This window comes from Sorex araneus, chromosome 4 (genome assembly GCF_027595985.1).
Source record: "Sorex araneus isolate mSorAra2 chromosome 4, mSorAra2.pri, whole genome shotgun sequence".
Classification (NCBI taxonomy): Eukaryota; Metazoa; Chordata; class Mammalia; order Eulipotyphla; family Soricidae; genus Sorex; species Sorex araneus.
In genome coordinates, this window is record NC_073305.1 from 196,979,877 (window position 1) to 196,996,651 (window position 16,775).

The window sequence follows — 16,775 nt, forward strand, 5'->3', positions numbered from 1 at the left end:
AGGCAAAATAAAATGGTCAGAAGAGAAACCGAGGCCTTCCTGGCCCATATTAGTTATTTAATAGCCTTATCTTGTGCTAATCTATATTTCATTTAACCATCCCCATTCTTTGAACTAGTCTTCCCCAAATCTGGTTACTTGTGATTTGTGATTGGATTGTTGGAAGTTTGGTATGGCCAATTGCTCAGATCTGTAGGAACCAAGAACTTTCTTTCCCTAGAGGAGAGTCTGAAGGTCATAAAGTGAAAATAACGCTTTCCTGGTGTTTGTTTTTTTTTTTGAGTGGGTCATACCTTGCAGTGCTCAGGACTTATTCGACTTTGTGCTTAGGGATTGTTCCTGGTAGTGCTGAGGGACCACACAGAGTGCCAGGGATGGAATCTGACTGGGCCATCGACAAGCTGGCATCTTACCTCTGGTACTATCGCTCCGGTCCCTGCCTTGTTTTCCTTCTGCCTCTTTCTCAGTAATACCTATTACCAGTTCTGTGGGTTGAGTTGCTTTCTGGTCCTGAGTCCCATGTGACCTGCATTTTTCTCATATAGGTTCTAGGGGGTCAGAGTCACACTCCTTTGCCTGAGAGGTGCTACTGGCCACGCCATTCTGAAACCTTTCTGTTTCCTGGGAGCCTGAGGTAGAACAGAGGGCAAGGTGCTTGCCTCGCACTTGGCTCGCCACAGCATCTCAGATGGTCGTCTGAGCACCTCCGGGAGTGATTCCTGGGTGAAGAGCTGGGAGTGTCCCAAAACAAAACGAACTGTTTTCTGTTTCCTGAATACTTTCTACTTTTTTTTTCTTTTTTCTCTTTTCTTTGGTGTTTGGTTCACACCTGGCTGTGCACTCAGGGATCACGTTCTGGTGATGCTGGGCACCGAACTCCAGGTCTGCAGTGAGCAAAGCAAATGCTCCCATAAACACAATTTATGAGAGTCACTATATTCAGGGTGTCAAAATTCCTCCTGACCTACAGCACTGCGGCTGAAAGTCACTGGGGATGAGGGGAGAAAGAAATTTAAGAAGTTCTGGGGTCAGAACCATAGTACAGCAGGCAAGGCGTTTGCCATGCAGGATGTTGGCCAGTTTGGAGCCCTGGCACCCCTCCAGCCTGCCAAAGTGATCCCCGAGAGCAGAGCCAGGAGTAACCCCTGAGCATCACCAGAGGTGCTCCCAAAAGAAATGAAAATTTAACTTTGAGAAATCAATATAATTAATTTTTATTCTATGCCGCTCCTTAAGGAAAAGAAAATGTACTTTGAGGAGTCACAAGATGATTCAAAAAAACTCAGCGAGCTTTGCATGCTGGAGGCCCAGTTACAAGCTGGATGCAGGGAGTGATCGCCCACAGAGGTGGGAGAAGACCCCCCTCCCCTGTGGGTGTGACCCAAAGCAAACAGAAAAGAAAAGAAAATGTGCTTTTCAAAGTTTTTTAGGTCGCTGCTGCTGGTTTGCCTCAGCCAGCTTTTGATCTGTGGTTTATCTTGAATGCTTTTCGTTTAAGAAAAAAAAAGAACACATTTTTTTGGTAGCACTGACAAATTTATTCTCAACTTTTTCTTTCCCCTGAGAGAGCAACCTTGTACAATGCAAAACTTTAGTAGAAATCTAAATTTTATGTAACTAGAGCTTAACCTCTGGGTCAGTCTATGTGATGTTTCTCTTCGCAGTCAAGTTAGTATGTGAATATAACCAGGAATGTAACAAGGGGTACTTAATACTCATCAAATTCATTTCTAAAATACTGCCGTGGATTCAGAACCCTGAATTCCAACCAGATGTACTTCCGGAGTATTACACAGGTCATATATATTTCACTTTTCGGGTTCAGACCCAGGGGATAGACACGATAATTAGATTGAGAACATCTGCACCAAATCCAAACCATTTCCCTGATCCTTCCTCGAGGCTTCCCCACGGGAGGGATTTTTGCAAAGCCCCTGCACATTCTATTTGTCTAGCCACCTTGAGGGCAGTTCCGAGGTCTCGCCTGCCGCCGGCCACCGCGCAAACTGGAGGGGCGCGGGCAGAGGTCACCCCAGGGTGGGCTCGGAGAGGACCTAGACGTTGGCTGGGACTTATCCTCGCCACTGGAATGGCCCCCAGGGGCGACGTCGTTTCCCGCCAGCGGTCTGGCCTCGGGACAGGGCGTGGCCAGACGCGGGGGTCGGGGCGCGCGGGGGGCACGTACCCAGGGGCCCAGGACGCGAGTGTCGGGGCGCCGCTGCCCTCTACCGGGCAGCGCGGTCGGAGCTGCTGCGCGGCCGCCGGACAGACGCGCGCGCGGGCCCGGGCACCCCGCACCGAGGCCTGACTGGGCGGCCCGAGGTCGGCGAGCGGCCGGGGCGTCGGGGTGCTGCGCCCTCCGCCGCCCCCAGCCTCGGCGCCCCCGCTTTCCCACGCTTCCTTGGGCGCACCCCGCTGCCTGCGGTTCCTTTTTGCGAGTTAAGACGGCGATGGGGACTCCGGGGGAAATGCTTTCTAGACTCCGGCGCCGTCGTCACGTCCGAGGAGGCTCCTGATGGCCGCAGGGAGCCCCGGGGGGCGGGGGGGGGCACGCGCGTCCGCTCAGCTCCCGGACTTTCCTTTCCAGTCTCCGCTTCCCCCAACGCCCGATTCACCCCCGCGATCCGCGCGCAACCCTCGGAGGCAGTTGCAAAAGCATCACCATCCACTCGCACGTCTTATTTTGTATTCCATACAGATTTTATTTACATCTAATTGTCAAGATTAAGGAATTGGGGGATTTGTTTTCACTAATTACACGTTAAATGAAGTGCGGGAGAGTGCGCGGACAGTATTCCTACTGGAGCGGCAAACGCACACGCGGATCATCCATGAGATGATGGACCCGGGTCGGGCGCGTCTGCCGGGTTTCCGCGAAGACAGAAATCAAAAGAGAATTGACTTCTAGAGTCTTCTTCTTCTTCTTTTTTTTTTTCGGGGGGACGAGGTTGACAGCTGCGCCTGCCAACTAGGGTCTAAGTTTTCCGTTCGAGGAGCCCTCCACCTTCTCCCCTGCTTCCCAAGTTTCTGCACCCCGGGGGAGCGGATACCGAGTTTCTCGGGCCGTTGTGAACCCCCGCGGGCGCACGGGTGTCCCCCTCGTGGCCAGCATCGGGCCTCGTGGGGCTCCCTTTACTGGCGCGGGGACGGCGGGGCCCCGGCGTGGGGCCCTAACGGCGCGGCCCAGCTCCACGGTCCGCGACGCGAAACGGCGGGGCGGGCCAGCCCGGCTGGGTCCGGGGGGGCCCCCGCCGGGGAGGGGGGCGGCGGCGGCCCCGCTCGGGGGCCGGGCAGGTGGTCGAGGCAGCTCGGGGCGACAGCGCGGACTGGGGCCCCGGGTGGGCCGGGGCGGGCGCCCCAGGTGAGCGCGCGCGCGCGCGTGGCGGGCGTTGGGCCGGAGCCCCGCGAGCGCCCGGCGCCCTCCAGCGCCCCCTCGGGGCCGGGCCCCGCGGGCCGCCGCCGCCGCCACCGCCGCCGCCGCCGCCGCCGCCGCCGCCGCGGCGCGCTGGGTCGGGGGCCCGGGGCGGCCGGGGGTCGCGGGCGGCGCGCGGGCGGCGGCGGGGCGGGGCCGGGCGGCGGCGGGGCGGCGGCCGCCGCGCCCTCGGGCTCCCGCCGGGCTCGGGCTCGGCGCGGCGCGGCGGCGGCGCCGTGAGGCGGAGTCCGCGTCCTCGGTGGCGGCGGCGGCGGCCGGCTCCAGGCCGGGTTTTGGCGCCGCCCGCCTGCTGCCTCCTGGCGGCTCCTGAACTCCAGCCCCCTCTCTATCAGCCGCTCACTCCGTCTCAATATGTCTCAAGATGGCGGCCAATGTGGGATCGATGTTTCAATATTGGAAGCGCTTTGATTTACAGCAGCTGCAGGTCAGGCTTCTCCCCGCCCGGCCTCGCGCCGGGGCCGGGGGCTGCGGGCGGTCGCGGCCTCCCCCGGGGGCCCCGGGCTGCCCGGCCGCCGGGGGGCCGCGGCGGCGGGGAGGCGGGGGCGCCGGGGGACGCGGGGCCGAGTCGGGGCCGAGCGCCCCGCGCGCCCCGGCCCCCATCGATAAGTCGCCCGATCGGAAATTGATCCTCTTTGTTCAATTCATCGATCAGCCCAAGATGGCGCCGGGAGCCGCCGCCGCCACCGCTGCCCCCGGTCGCCGGCCCCCCGCGCCCGCGCCCCCCCGGCCCGCGCCCCGCCGCCCGCCGCCACCGCGGCCGCGGGACCCGGGAGGGGGCGGCGGCGGCGGCGCGGGGCCCGCGGGGCGCGCGCGCGGCGGGGCGCGGGCGGCGGGGCGCGGGCGGCGGCGGCGGCGGCGGCGACGGGCGCCGCGCCGCGAGGGGGCTGCGGCCCGGCGGTGGCGGCGGCGGCGGCCGCGCGCCCCGCCGCCTTCCCGGGGAAAGTTTGTGGGGAGTTGCTGCGGGGGGCGAGGCGCTGCCGCTCCCGAGGAGCCGCCGCCGCCACTGCCGCCGGCGCGGCGGAGCCGGGGCTGGTGGCGCTGTGGTGCCGCCGGCCCGGGGGAGGGTCAGAGCGGCCACCGGCGGCGGCGCGGCCCGGCTCCGGCTCCGGCTCCGGCCAGGCGGGCGGCCGCGCGCGCGGCCCGGCCGGCTGGGGGCCCGCGGCTGTCACGGGCCGGGGCCGCGCCCCCGCCCCGCCGCGGCCGGTGGGCGCCCCGCGCGCGGACCCTGGCGTTTGTTTACGTCCGGCCGGGCGCCCGGGGACCCCCCGCCGCCGCCGCCCGCCTCTTTTGTGTGGCGGGCCCCGCGGCGCGGACCGTCCCGTCCCCCCCGCACACTCCCTCGCCGCGGCCCGGCGGCGGCCTCGGAGCCGGCTCGGGACGCTCCGGGGGAAACTTGAGCCGCGCGGCGGGGGCGGCCCGCGCGCGCGGACGCCGAGGGTCGGGGCGGCCCGGAGCGCCCTGCGGCCGCCGCGGCAACTTTGCCCGGGCGCAGGCCCCGCGCGCGCCGGTGCGGGGGACGCGCCCGCGGCCGTCGGCGAGTCTCCCCCGGGGCCCGGCCCGCGGGCGCCATGGAGCCGGCGGCGGGGCCGCTCGGAAGTGCCCGCCCGGCGTGGCTTCTCGAAAGCAGAGCCCCGAGGGCGCCGCCGGGGCGTCGCGCCGGAGCCTTGGGGCCGGGGCCCGAACCCCGCGGCGCCCGCGCGCCCCGGGACCCCGCCAGGTGGATGGTGTGCGTGGCCGGAGCCAAGCTGAAGGTGAGCGGGCGCGGGCGCGGCGGGGGCTGTTCCCCGGGCGCCCCCCGGGCCCGGCGCCTGCCGCCGGCCCGAGAGTGTGCGGGAAGTAAACTCGGCTGAACTTTCCTCGCCGGGGGGACCGCCGGGAGGGACCTGCGGGGCTGGGATTCGGGGCGCCAGTGAGCTCCAGCTGCGGGCTCGCGGGGGCCGCGCGGGTCGGAGGCAGGCCCGGCGAAATGGAGCCCGACAACTCGAATTGCGCGTGTGTTGGTTTTCCGCCCGGGCCCACGGCAGCGCGAGCAAGCCGGCTCGCGGTCCTCAGGACGGTTCCGCGGATTTCGCGCTTAACTAGGAAGGAGACTATGTGAAATATGTCTTTCCGATAAGATTAAAACTTAAAGGAGTTTGAGCACTTATTGACGAAAATAGATTACTCCAAAGTGTCTATTGTGTAAATTAGATTCCTGGCTGTAATGAACGCAGGCGAATGGCATTTTTGATAAATGGGTCTACCCTGTTTTAGTAAAAATAGCTCCCTTTTACCATAATTTAATTCCTGTGCTTACTGTAAAACCCGTTGTGGAGTTTTAAGAGACAAACCCTAATCCCCCCCCCCCTCAGGTCTCCCCAAATGTGACATTGTAGCTTCATGACAAGAGGTTTCTCTTTGGATCTTCCTGGCAGAGGTGCCAGGGCTATGGATTTGATTTGTGACCTCGCTGACACCCCCCCCCCCCCCATAGCTGCTGGTTCCAGCACCAGGAAATGTGGGGCTCCAGGGCTGGCTTGCAATTTTCCCGGTCAGTTCCTGTGAGTGAACTTTCAAGATGTTGGTCTCGAATGAAAAATGGGAAAAATAGTTTTCATCCAGGTGTCCTTTGCCTTCCCCAGCCCCCTTGACTTTGGATGATAGGAAATGGGAGGATCCCCTGTTGCCCCCGCATGCTATTTTTTTGCTAACTTCAGTGGACCGTGGAATGCCAGAGTTCAAGTGTCAGGCCCATCTGGTTCTTTCTTGGGCCCCGGAGAGGCCTTTGGAGTCGATATCTGCTTTAGCGTCATCCATTCCCACAGACAGTTGTGAGCCAATGAGACAGCAGTTTGCAGGGGAACTCATTTGATTCATTCGATTCAGACCCTTCTCATCTTCTCAGAACCTCTCACTTGGGGTGATTGGGTTGCCTGTGGCCCACTAACCCTGGTGAGGCCGTGGGCAGGAAGGGCGCTGCTCACTCTGGCCCGGCACCTCTCCCGGCTGCAGTGAACCTGGGTCGCCCTCCTGCCCCTCTGGGCGTGGGGTCTGCCTGGTGCTGTCTGCGCCGGAGCGTGTCTGAATATCAGGCCATATTTCGTTTTCTTTTCAATTCCGAAGACTTGTGGTGTGGAGGTTTCACTGCTTTGACGTTGCTAGGACTAGTCGGACAAGTTTTTATCTTCTCTCAGTCTTGTAAAAAAAAAAACCATTAAAAAGAAAGGAAGCCCCCAAATTAAAAAAAAGTCACCAAAAAACCAGTAAGAAAAAAACCCTTGTCTAAACTTACCTTTGAAGTACGGGTTGCTATAAGAGGTCCCCTGAGCACAGCTTGGGGACCCTGCCTGCCGTGGCTGGCCACCCTCGAGGGCAGCATCTCCCCGAAGGAGCTTCCGCAGAAGTCCACTTTAAGCACTCTCCTCTTTTTCAGGTTAAGGGAACAGGTTCTGTTGGGCAGAAAATCCATCTTCTGGTTGCTTGCATTTTGTTTTCTCCCAGGACCGGAGCCACAATGTTACTGTGTGCAGGACCATTCCGTGCAAGTGTATCATTTCGATTTCAAATTTGTTTCCATTATGAAGTCCCACGTGGACAAATCTGGGGTGTCTTATTTTCATGCTGCTCTGTATCTATGAGATTGAGAGTTGGAGGAGGCGATTATCGCAGTTGGTTAAAGTGGTTTTTATTTTTCCCTGTGTGAAACTAGGTAGATCCTTTTTATAAGGTACTAGCCTGTGAAGGGACGGCATCCTCGAAAGAGCCCCGATCCCTTCAGATTCAGAGAGAACCCCTTTACCCACCTCCTCAATGTCAGATATCTCCCCCGGTGGTTTTGTGATCTGGAGCTTGCCTTCAACTTGCCGTGAGCTGACTGAGCGCCAGCCCTTCATGGCTGAGGGAAGCGTGGCTGCCTGGCGTGTCGGATTCAAACTCTCCTCCCTTCCTCTATATCCCCCCTTCTCTCTGGGGCCTGTGCGTCCCGCCGCCCCCATCCCCTCCGGCGCTCCCTGGAGCAGTCAGCAGTCGGAACTGTTCCCCCGGCGGTACCCACGTTCTACGTCTTCAGAAAGAAAACAAGGCTGGAAGTAGAAAGGGAAAAAAAAAAAACCTTTTTTTTTTTTTCCAGTTCATTTTAAAGCCAGAGTTAGCATCCACTGTAAAATGAAGGCAGGGCAGATTTGTTAGTAGGAAACGCGATTGTTCTTAAAAAGCGGGATTCCTGGTGTGAAGAAGCCCCCGCCCCGAGTTCGGCCGCATCCCCCTGCCTCCCCTCACATTTGGCCCCGGGTCCAATTCCTCGCCTCCCCAGGTGTACGCGATGGTGCGTCTGCAGTGAGCGCTGCTTGTGGCTTTGAAGGCGATTCGAATGGACAGGTTCAGTTCTTTAAATTTTGTACATCGAGGACCCTATTTAAAGTTATTTAATGTGTCACATAAGATAGATTATTGTTTTGCTAGAAAAGGTCCGATTTTTACAAGTAATTGTCACAGATAGGAATTTGATGGTCTCCGTCCTGTTGTTTTGTCTGAAGCTCTGCCGTTATGGCTGCCGAGAGATAGTTTTGGTTTCAGCTGAAATTCCCCTGCCTCTGATTGTTTAAACCAGACCCTTAATCTTATTTTAACATACTTAAAATGTTCAAAAAACCCGGAAGAATTGTTTTGTATAAGTAGCAAGTGAATGTAGTTTAAACACTCAAAGCAATTCTGGTATCTAATTGGAAACAGGTGGAATTCTTGGAATCCTGTGTTTGAATCTTATTATAGCGAAGCTCAGAGACTTTTTTCCCTTATGGCCATTGATTTTTGTTGAAGCGGTTTGAAGAGGGGGCCCCATGACCTCTTACCCCACTACTGTTTACCTGGACGCCTCCGGAGGGCGTGCCAGGAGGTTTCGGAACCGACTGTCTGCACATCTGGGCCCCAGGGAGGGCTCTCGGCGAGAGGGGCTCGTGAGCAAAAGGGAATTTTAATGGTGTAATTAGAGAAGTGATTTAATATCTGCATTATATAGCTTTCATAGCAAAGAAGTTGTGAATTCATTTGTGATTTCTGATTTAATAAACATTTATTGACAGGAGCATTTGGGTACGTTTTAATACACCCAGATAATGATTTAGAATTAAGAGAGAAATTACTTTCCCCCAAAGTTCTATGTCTAGAAATATAAGCTTAATTAGCAGCCTCCCTCGTCCAGAAATAAACAACACATACACACAACCACATGCAAACCCTACTGGGTTAGGGATCTCTTTGAATGAACTATTAATGGCGTGGCCTCCGAATGGTTTTTCGTTCTTAGTTTGAAACTTAAGAACACTTTGAGCCGGTGTTCCTCAAAGCCGTGGCTTTGCTGTGTGTTCAAAAACCACGTTTGGGTTGGTGTCGAGTTGTAGATTTTATTGAAGAAGACAGCTAAGATTTGTATTGAACTGTTGGTCCTGCCACACTTAGGGGTTTGTAATCAGCCCTGCTTCTCGGCTGGCTTCTGAGTAAGTTAGTGCAGGAGCAGTTATTGACAGGGAATGGGGACCACCTGTGATGACAGGCAGGTGAAATACCTGAAAGGGCTTGGCAGCACCTGGGCTGTGACTTATAAATTTTCCCAAGTGCCTGTGACGCATCCTCTGCCCCCTTCCCCCTATTGCTTAATGTGACACAGACATAACTAAGGGAAGAGTGACTCTTTGGGAAAGAATCTGATTTGTCGAAAAACCCACCGAGAACCTTTCCTTTGAAAAGGAAACAATTCTGTAAGAAAAATGATTCCGGTTCTTACTGTGAGCAGATCCTGATAGGGAATCCTGCAGCAAATAAACATCAGGTTCTTCATGTGTTCTGAAGGCAAGCACCTTACTGGCTGTGCCCAGGGCATTGCAGATTTCTGTGTTTATTACAGCCCTGGGCTCTCAGCAACCCCAGAAGTTCCTTAAAAGGGATTAAGGGTTGCACCCTGAAATGGTTCCTTGGAAACACCAGCAGACAGGTGACTGGAAAGGAATGAGGTTGGGAGGCCTCATTCCTCCGAGGAATTCACCTCGCACTGCAGAGCCTCTGGAAAGCAGCCTGCACGAGGCTTCGGCTCACGGCCTGGATTCTGCTCCCTTCCGGTGTGAGAGGAGTGGTCCTGCCTGCGGCCACCCCGAGGCCACGAGTGGGCAGGCAAGTGTGGAGGGTGGCTGGCCTCTGGCCTCCAGTGCTCGGACCAGCCTGGAGGCTCTCGCCCCCGCTTTTCTCCAGTGCTGCTTTTTGAAGGCAGCTCTCTGACCATACTTGTTCAGTCGGTAAAAGCAGTTGAATTTCTCTCAGCTAATGTGTTTTTTGGGTAAAGTTATATATGGTTGTTAGGTGTTCCAAGTTTGGTAAGGGAAAAACACATCGACAAATTAGCTCTTTCTTCAGCGAGCATTGCGACAGTGGAGGAATAGAATGCTGTTCTTACTGTCATTCAAATTTTATTTGGGTGTTGACAGCTTTCTGCTAAATGTAAGACATTCCGATCTTGTCCACCCAGCTGTTAAAAAAAAAAAAGCCAATTCAAGCATCTCAGTTTCCTCCTTAAAAACAAGACAGTTTTTCTCAGATTAGGTCTCTCTCCCTGAATCTTAAGAGCATTTTACTTTTTAACATTGTTTCCTGTGTTGAAGAGGCAGTGGGTCCACTCACGGCACCTGGCCTGTGACTGGGGGGTGTGGGGGGGCCTGGGAAGGTGAGGCTGAGTCCTGGCCGCGGGGACGCCAAGGGGCCCGTGGAGCCGCCTTCTGCCCTGGCAGGCACCGTCAGCCCCAGGCGCCTGCTGTCGCCACTACATGCCATTTCTGGCCCCTCTTCTGAGCGCCCGCCCCTGCCAAGCTTGTCCCCTCCTTTGTTGCGACAACTGGTCTTTTTTTTCCCCCAAAGTATTTGTGGCACTCCATTATTTTGAGATTCTTGGAAGAAAGATACTATGTAAATGAAAATCAAAAATAAGATTCTTGCTGGAGGGAATTGTATATTTAATTTTTTTTTTTTGGATTAGATTTGGAAAGGACTTTTTTTTTCTCCCCCCCTGAAAATAGGAACATTCTGTTGCCCCTATCACCGCTTTTGCATCGTTCTGAAAGGTGTGGTCGATCATGGTGGTGTCCCTTATTTTCTGTTTGTCACCACAGGAGTTGACCTAGAACTTGAACCCGTACGGTTCTGTGTACAGTGAATGATTTCTGTTTCACATTGTTCTGCTGTGTCCTCACCGTGTAGAGTGCACAGACCTTTCCAAGGGGAGAGGCTTTGAGTCAGCGTCCTGCAGGGATCCCAGCTAGGATGGGCTCGAGGCCGACAGCCTTCCCAGCCGCGCACAGGGATCGTCCTGGGCGTCTGGCTTTGACGCAGAACCAGGCTCTCAGGAGTGTCTCTGCCAGCCCTCGTGGAAACGTTCATTTCCCCGAGTTGCTTCATTTCAGCCGCACCTCAGCGCCCGGCTTACATAAGGCCCGAGCTGCCGCAGCCCGCGGCCAAGTAGGAGACAAGGTCAGGTGCAGACTCTCTGCGGCCGGGAGCGTGAGTGGGACCTGTGGCCCACACAGGAAGCTGGGTTGCCACAAGGCACCTTGTCCCAGTGGCTGTGTCTCCTGCCTTGTCGTGGGGTGTGCACAGATGACCGGTGAGGTGGCCTGGGAGCAGGGAGAGGGCCAGCAGTGGGCACAGAGAGCTGACCGTCCCAGGGGGAGTGCGGGGCTGCGTGCTTCGGCCCTGGACTCCAGCATGCGGGGGGAAGGAGGGCCAGGTGCTGCGGTGCCAGTTCCCCGGGTCTCTTGCTGTGCTGTCACTCCACTGTCGGTGTGTTCGTGGGCTGCCTGCCCATAGCCAAGTCTCTCTCTCTCTCTCTCTCTCTCTCTCTCTCTCTCTCTCTCTTACACACACACACACGCGCGTGCGCGCGCGAGTACGGGGAGCTTTTCTTGACTTACTTCAGACTTGCCCGCTGGAAGGAGGTCACCATCTATTGTGCAGAGGCAGCCAAATGGGCCGTCCCAAACCATCCATCACGTCCTTCCTGCCCTCAGACACCCGTGGAGCTCGCCTTGGCATGGACGGAGACTGTATTCCTGGGGTGGCAGGCGGGGCCGCTCCTGACCGTTGTCCCTGCCCCCTGCCCTGCTCACTCCTGCAGTCCTCCCCTGCACTCGCTCCCTCTGCGCCTGTGCCGTGGCTGGCGGTGTAAGCGCCTCGGAGAGGAGCGTGATGGGCGGCACTGGACGGACGGAGCAGTGGCTGGCATGGATGTCAGGGTGGGGCGAGCCCCCAAGAGGACGTGGTTGGGTGACCCGTGGTCTGGCTGTTCAGCTGTCCCACGCCTGCCTCCTATCACTGTCTTCTGCCCCGCGCTGTGGGGGCCCCAGCAAGCGTGGCTGGCCCCAAATATTGCATGCAGGGCCCCAGGAAGGCACACTTTGGCCCGCATGTCCTGGCCAGTGACTAGAGGGCTGCAGCCGTGCTCTGCACGCTGCCCAGAGTGCGGGGACGACTTCCCTTCCTCCCTTCTCTTGAATCCCCCTTGCAAAATGGCGTAACGCGTTGACCCCAGTGTGCAACACTGCATTTGCCGGACAGAAACATTGGGGAAAGCACACGGTCGAGAAAACAAAACTGGGCCGCCTGGATCTCTGACAGATGTGTGCTTTGCCCCTGCTACCGCCTGACGTTCCCCCCGTGACAGGACAAGTTTGGATTGTGAGGATCTGGACATGGAAGCACAGGACCCCGCGTCATTGTGTAGCCGCCGCCAGAGAAACGTCCCTCCTCAGGTGCGCCCAGGCCCACGGAGCCTCCGGGCTGAGGCAGCGCCTTCCTGGCCCGCTGCTCCGCTTCCTTTGCAGAGAGCCTACCTCGGGTATTTTTGTCCCGTGACATCACTGTCTGGCTGCATGGGCTTTTGCCTGGATTTGGGGAAGTGAGGGCGGCCAGGGCTTCACCCAGAGGGCCGGTGGGGGGTGGGGGGAGCCAGAGCAGCTGTGGGGGGTGGGGCCCGCACCGACAGGGACAGACACTCGAGGAGGAGGGAGAGAGAGTGGACTTTGGCCTGGGATATGCAGGATTTGGGGGACCAGGGGAAGGTGTGGAAGCCTGGACAGTGCACTGAGATTTGAAGCCAGACTGAGTTTGGGGTGGTATTTAAAGGGGGTGTATGTGTCAAAGGACTGAACTGGGGATATTTCCCTTCCCTCATGACCTGCTGTGTCTTTTTTCTGTTTGGGCTTTGGGCCACACCCCGTGGTGCTCAGTGTTGGGGGCCAGCCTGGGGCAGCCACGTCCAAGGCCAGGGTAGTGTACGCTCTGGTATGCACCGTGTCTCGGACCATAAACAGGTCTTAATGTCTCCAGCCATAGTTCCCTGACGCTGGCCGTGGACACCGCTGCCATGGGCTCTTGCCGTCCTTCCTGCCGTCTTCACCGGGGTCCCTCCCAGGGAAGGAGACAAACTCCCCGCTGGGTGTGGCTCCCCCGGCACCTGCCCTTCCTGCTGACCCTTAGGTAGTGGAGCGGTCGTGATGGGCCCAGAATCGGGGGCCCTGTCCTAGGACGTCTGAGATGAGCTTGGCGGGGCAGGGGGTGGGTGGGTGGGTGACTTGGTGCCAGCAGTTTCAGGCTGGAAGTAACCCTGGCAGGTGGGCACGGAGGTGGCTGGATTGGCCAGGTTGGCGCAAGCCTGAGCTGGACCTGAGCCTTCAGAGTCTGCCGACCACCAGGGAGCAGGCTTCGGTGATGCCCCTTTGGACAGTCCCCCTTGCTAGCCCCATGCTCATTTGGGATGCAGGCATGGCACGCGGCTCCGTCTCTCACACAGCACGGGGGCTGGAAGGGTTTGCGGCAGTGGTCTCGGAGGGAAGGGTCTGTTGGAGGTGCCGCTGCAGGCCTCAGCTGAGGCAGGGAGCTGGGCTGTTAGCGCCTTGCGTCCCTCAGTGGTTGGGGCACGTGCCCACGCCTCTGTCCTGAGACGGGCCCTGGCCCCTGGCATGCCCGTGAGCAGAGCGGATCTGTCTTGAGGGATTCTGCAGGCCGCAGCGCTTCTAGGCTCTCCGGCTTTCTGGTGCTGCTTCTGCCACAGTGTGGCTTATGTTGGGATGGAGACGTGAGAAAGACGCCACGAGAAGGTGGAAGGTGGCTGCCCGGCCATGCCGGGAGCGGCTGGCAGCACTACCACGGGCCCAGCGAGTTTGTCACGAACCTCAGAGCCATCACTCATTCCTCTGCGTCTGTGATTCCTGCCAGCGTCTGCGCTCCTGGTCATCCCCCTGCTGCAGGGGTGAGGGGTTGGGCTGGGCTGGGCCTGTGGGGAGGCCTCTGAGGTGTGTCTGCACCCTTGCCCTCGGGGAAGACTGGGAGTCACTCAGGTGCCAGGGCCCACCACCCGTTGCTGTGTCCTGCAGCCTCTTAAACTTTGGGGAGGACTTGGTGCTCAGATGGGTGCTGGGGCCACGGTCACCGTGGGTCAAGCTGGGAAGGTGCCCCGCTCTCAGCTGCTGCCCCTCTTCCTTGGGAGACCCCTGGAAGCAGGCGGGGTGGTGCCGGCCTGGCACCTGGGCTGGGGTGACTCAGCCACGCTGGAGGCAGCCTGGAGTGTCTCCGTCTCCAGTTGCTTCTGGTCCGAAAGCCTTTGTAATCCCCCAGTTTCATGATGTAATTTTAATGGAATTAACGTGAACACTCCGAAATTATGTAATTAGTTATGTTCGGCTTCAATTACAATGACTAATTGTAGTGTGCTACCTGGTGGCAAGTCAGGTACATCGGGGGCGGGGGCGGGGGGCTCCTGCCTGCTGGCAGTGCAGACCGCCACCTCCTGTCGGTGTCGCTCAGGCCCGGGTACAGGCCCGCTGGCTCTCGGGCTGTCCAGGTGCCTTCTCGAGCACCCCCAGCCCCAGCAGCTCCTGGGACACGTGGAGGTGTGAGACAGTGAGTGGGAAGTGCAGGGAGGGTGACAGGGTGTGGGAACGGGTGTTTTTAGGGTGCAAAGGCTTGCAGGCTGGAGAGGGAGTTGTGCTGGGAAAGCACATTTGGGGTGTCAGGCGGGAAGCTGAGGGTGTCGTTGCATGATTATTTTCTCAGGGATGCAGGAGCGGGAAGAGTCCGAGTTTGGCAAAGGGTTCTTGGCACAGGCATGATGGGGTGTGGTGGGGAAGGTGGGGGCCCGGGTCACAGGGCACTGGCCACTTCTCTGCCCCCAGGCCGTGTGTGTGGCCGCCTCCCCAGATCCTCTGCCTCTTCACTGTCTTCACTGCTGTGGGTGTCTTTGGGGCAGAGGGGAGTCAGTCCTACTGAGACGTCTTCACCTGCTGACGGTTGCCCTTGAGCTGGGCACGGCTGTCTCCTTTGGCGAGCCTGGGGCCCCGCCGCAGACACGCCTGTCCCCCTGGCCATCTCCTGGCTCTGCTTGGGGCCCTGGCGTGGCCTCAGTGTCCCCCTAGATGTTGGTGTGTTTGTCCTGGCCCGAGGCGTAGGGGCGCGGTTAGTGCTTGAGTCTGGCCTGGGGCTTTGGGGCCCTGTTTCCTGGCTCACCTGAGGTGGGCAGCAAGGGCCCGAGGGCCAAGGCCAGCGGGGTATCTATTTTCAGAGCCCCTGGAATGGGGCTTGGGACACTTGGGCCTCAGCTGGCTTGATGCATTCAGGCAGGGGGCACCGAGCTGCCAAGTCCTGGGAAAGAATTCTCCTCTGACCGCACCCCCACCAGCCCTGCCCACCTTCCTAAAGCATCCCTCGTCCCCCCTGCCCCAGTGTCAGCGGCACACCTGGTGGCCCGGCCCGGGCAGCAGAACAGCGCTGCTCTCCCTTCCCGGCTCCAGGACGGCACCCTTTCCACACCCTGCTCTGCTCTGCTCCTCCTCCTGGCCCCTGGGGCTCCTCGTGTGGTGGGGTCCCCCCTTGGCATCTCCGTTCCTGCCAGTGGGATCCTGGGGGGCTGCTGAGCCAGGCATCAGAGAGGCGGGCAGGACTCACCCCCATCTGTCCTTCTGTGGCCAGGTGAGGTGTCCCAGGAGGCGGAGCTGCATCTCTGACAAAGGGAGATGAGCAGGGCCAGCTGCTGTCCCTGCCCTGGACAGGCCTGTGCTATGGGCTGTCCCTGCTACCGTGGGCCGGCCGGGAGCCCTCACATGGCACAGAGGGGCGGGGGTGGGAGGACCCTGCTCCCACCCAGTGACTGGGTCTAGGTCCTGGATGGAGGTAGAACCGGGGCGGGAGCAAACTGGGGGCTCCAAGCTCTCCTTCCTGGTAGGGAGCGGGATTCCACTTGCCAGGCCGGCCTGCTCAGTGCTCTAGCTCTAGCCAATAAAGCGTTAAGCAATTAGGATGGTTAATATTCAGTTAAGTGTAATTAGAAGCCGATGTAAATTGTGAATGAAATTGACAGATTCTGTAAGTTTCAGCAAAATACCAAATTTTCCTGTGTGCTGTGCACATGTAGTAGGTCTGTCTCTCCAGGTATGTGTGTGGTGTTCATGTAGTCGGTCTGTCTTTCCAGGCATGTGTATCTGTTGTCTGTGTGTGTACATAGTAGGTCTGTCTCTCCAGGGGGTGTGTATGTACACAGTAAATTTCTCTCTCCAGGTGTGTGTGTCTGTGTGTGTACACAGTAGGTCTCTCTCCAGGTGTGTGTGTACATAGTAGGTCTGTCTCTTTAGGTGTGTGTGCACGTAGTAGGTCTGTCTCTTCAGGTGTGTGTGTGGGTAGTAGGTCTGTCTCCAGGTGTGGGTGTGTGTATGTCTTATTTCTTCTCTTCAGAGAACTCTGCTGCCTTACCTCCTGTTGGAACAGAAATGAGGACTGTCGGGGCCGGGGCCGGGACACAGTAGAGCCCCTGTCCCGTTTCCCCCGTGAAAATGGTGAGCACCTGGAGGAGCCTTGTTTGTGGTCATGTTCCACTGCCTTGCGTCGCCTTCAGTCCTGCCCACTGGATGCGTGTGCTGCCCCCGTGCCACAGGCCATTGGGCTTCGCCAGGCTCGTTTCTCTCCCTCCCGTCTCCCATGTCTCGCCCCCTGTCTTTGTCAGGACCCTTGTGAGGTGCTGGCTGCTTGTGTGTGGCGGCAGGTTCGGTTTCCCAGGCCAGCCCTGCGCGCTCGCCTGTCTTCCCTCCTCTCTCCTCACCGTTCAGCGCTGTGCCTGTCCCTCGCTGGCAGCACCGCGTGTCACTGAGGGGCCCGGGGTGGACCCCCGTGGAACAGCAGGCTGCAGCCTCTGGACGCGGGTGACAGAAGGTTGGAAACCACCGATGTTACCAAAGACCTGACTGGCTAGGGTCATCCCTCGCTTATCCAGGGGACGGCCAGGAAGCGTACCCGCTCGCGCACACCCCGGGTCCAGGGAAAACCAGCTTCCTCGAGG

At 58.6% G+C, this 16,775-nt stretch overlaps 1 protein-coding gene and 1 long non-coding RNA gene across 12 annotated transcripts in view; one reads left to right on the top strand and one right to left on the bottom strand.

Annotated features, from left to right (window-relative positions):
* The first annotated feature begins 3,583 nt into the window (after window positions 1–3,583).
* CUX1 (cut like homeobox 1) overlaps window positions 3,584–16,775 on the top strand; it is a 209,315-nt gene continuing 196,123 nt past the window's right edge. For 6 of the 11 annotated variants that reach the window (XM_055136475.1, XM_055136476.1, XM_055136477.1 and 3 more), the window contains exon 1: window positions 4,595–5,184. In XM_055136475.1, the coding sequence (XP_054992450.1) occupies window positions 5,002–5,184 (183 nt within the window). In that variant the 5' untranslated portion in view covers window positions 4,595–5,001. Of the gene's footprint in view, window positions 3,858–4,594; window positions 5,185–16,775 lie in introns of those variants that run through there. The other 5 variants (XM_055136481.1, XM_055136482.1, XM_055136485.1 and 2 more) reach the window with 3 other exon arrangements.
* LOC129404305 (uncharacterized) lies at window positions 5,916–7,317 on the bottom strand. Its single transcript, XR_008629822.1, has 3 exons — window positions 7,216–7,317; window positions 6,705–7,044; window positions 5,916–6,607 (listed from the first exon to the last, which is right to left on the bottom strand). It is a non-coding gene; the product is annotated as an uncharacterized LOC129404305 (long non-coding RNA).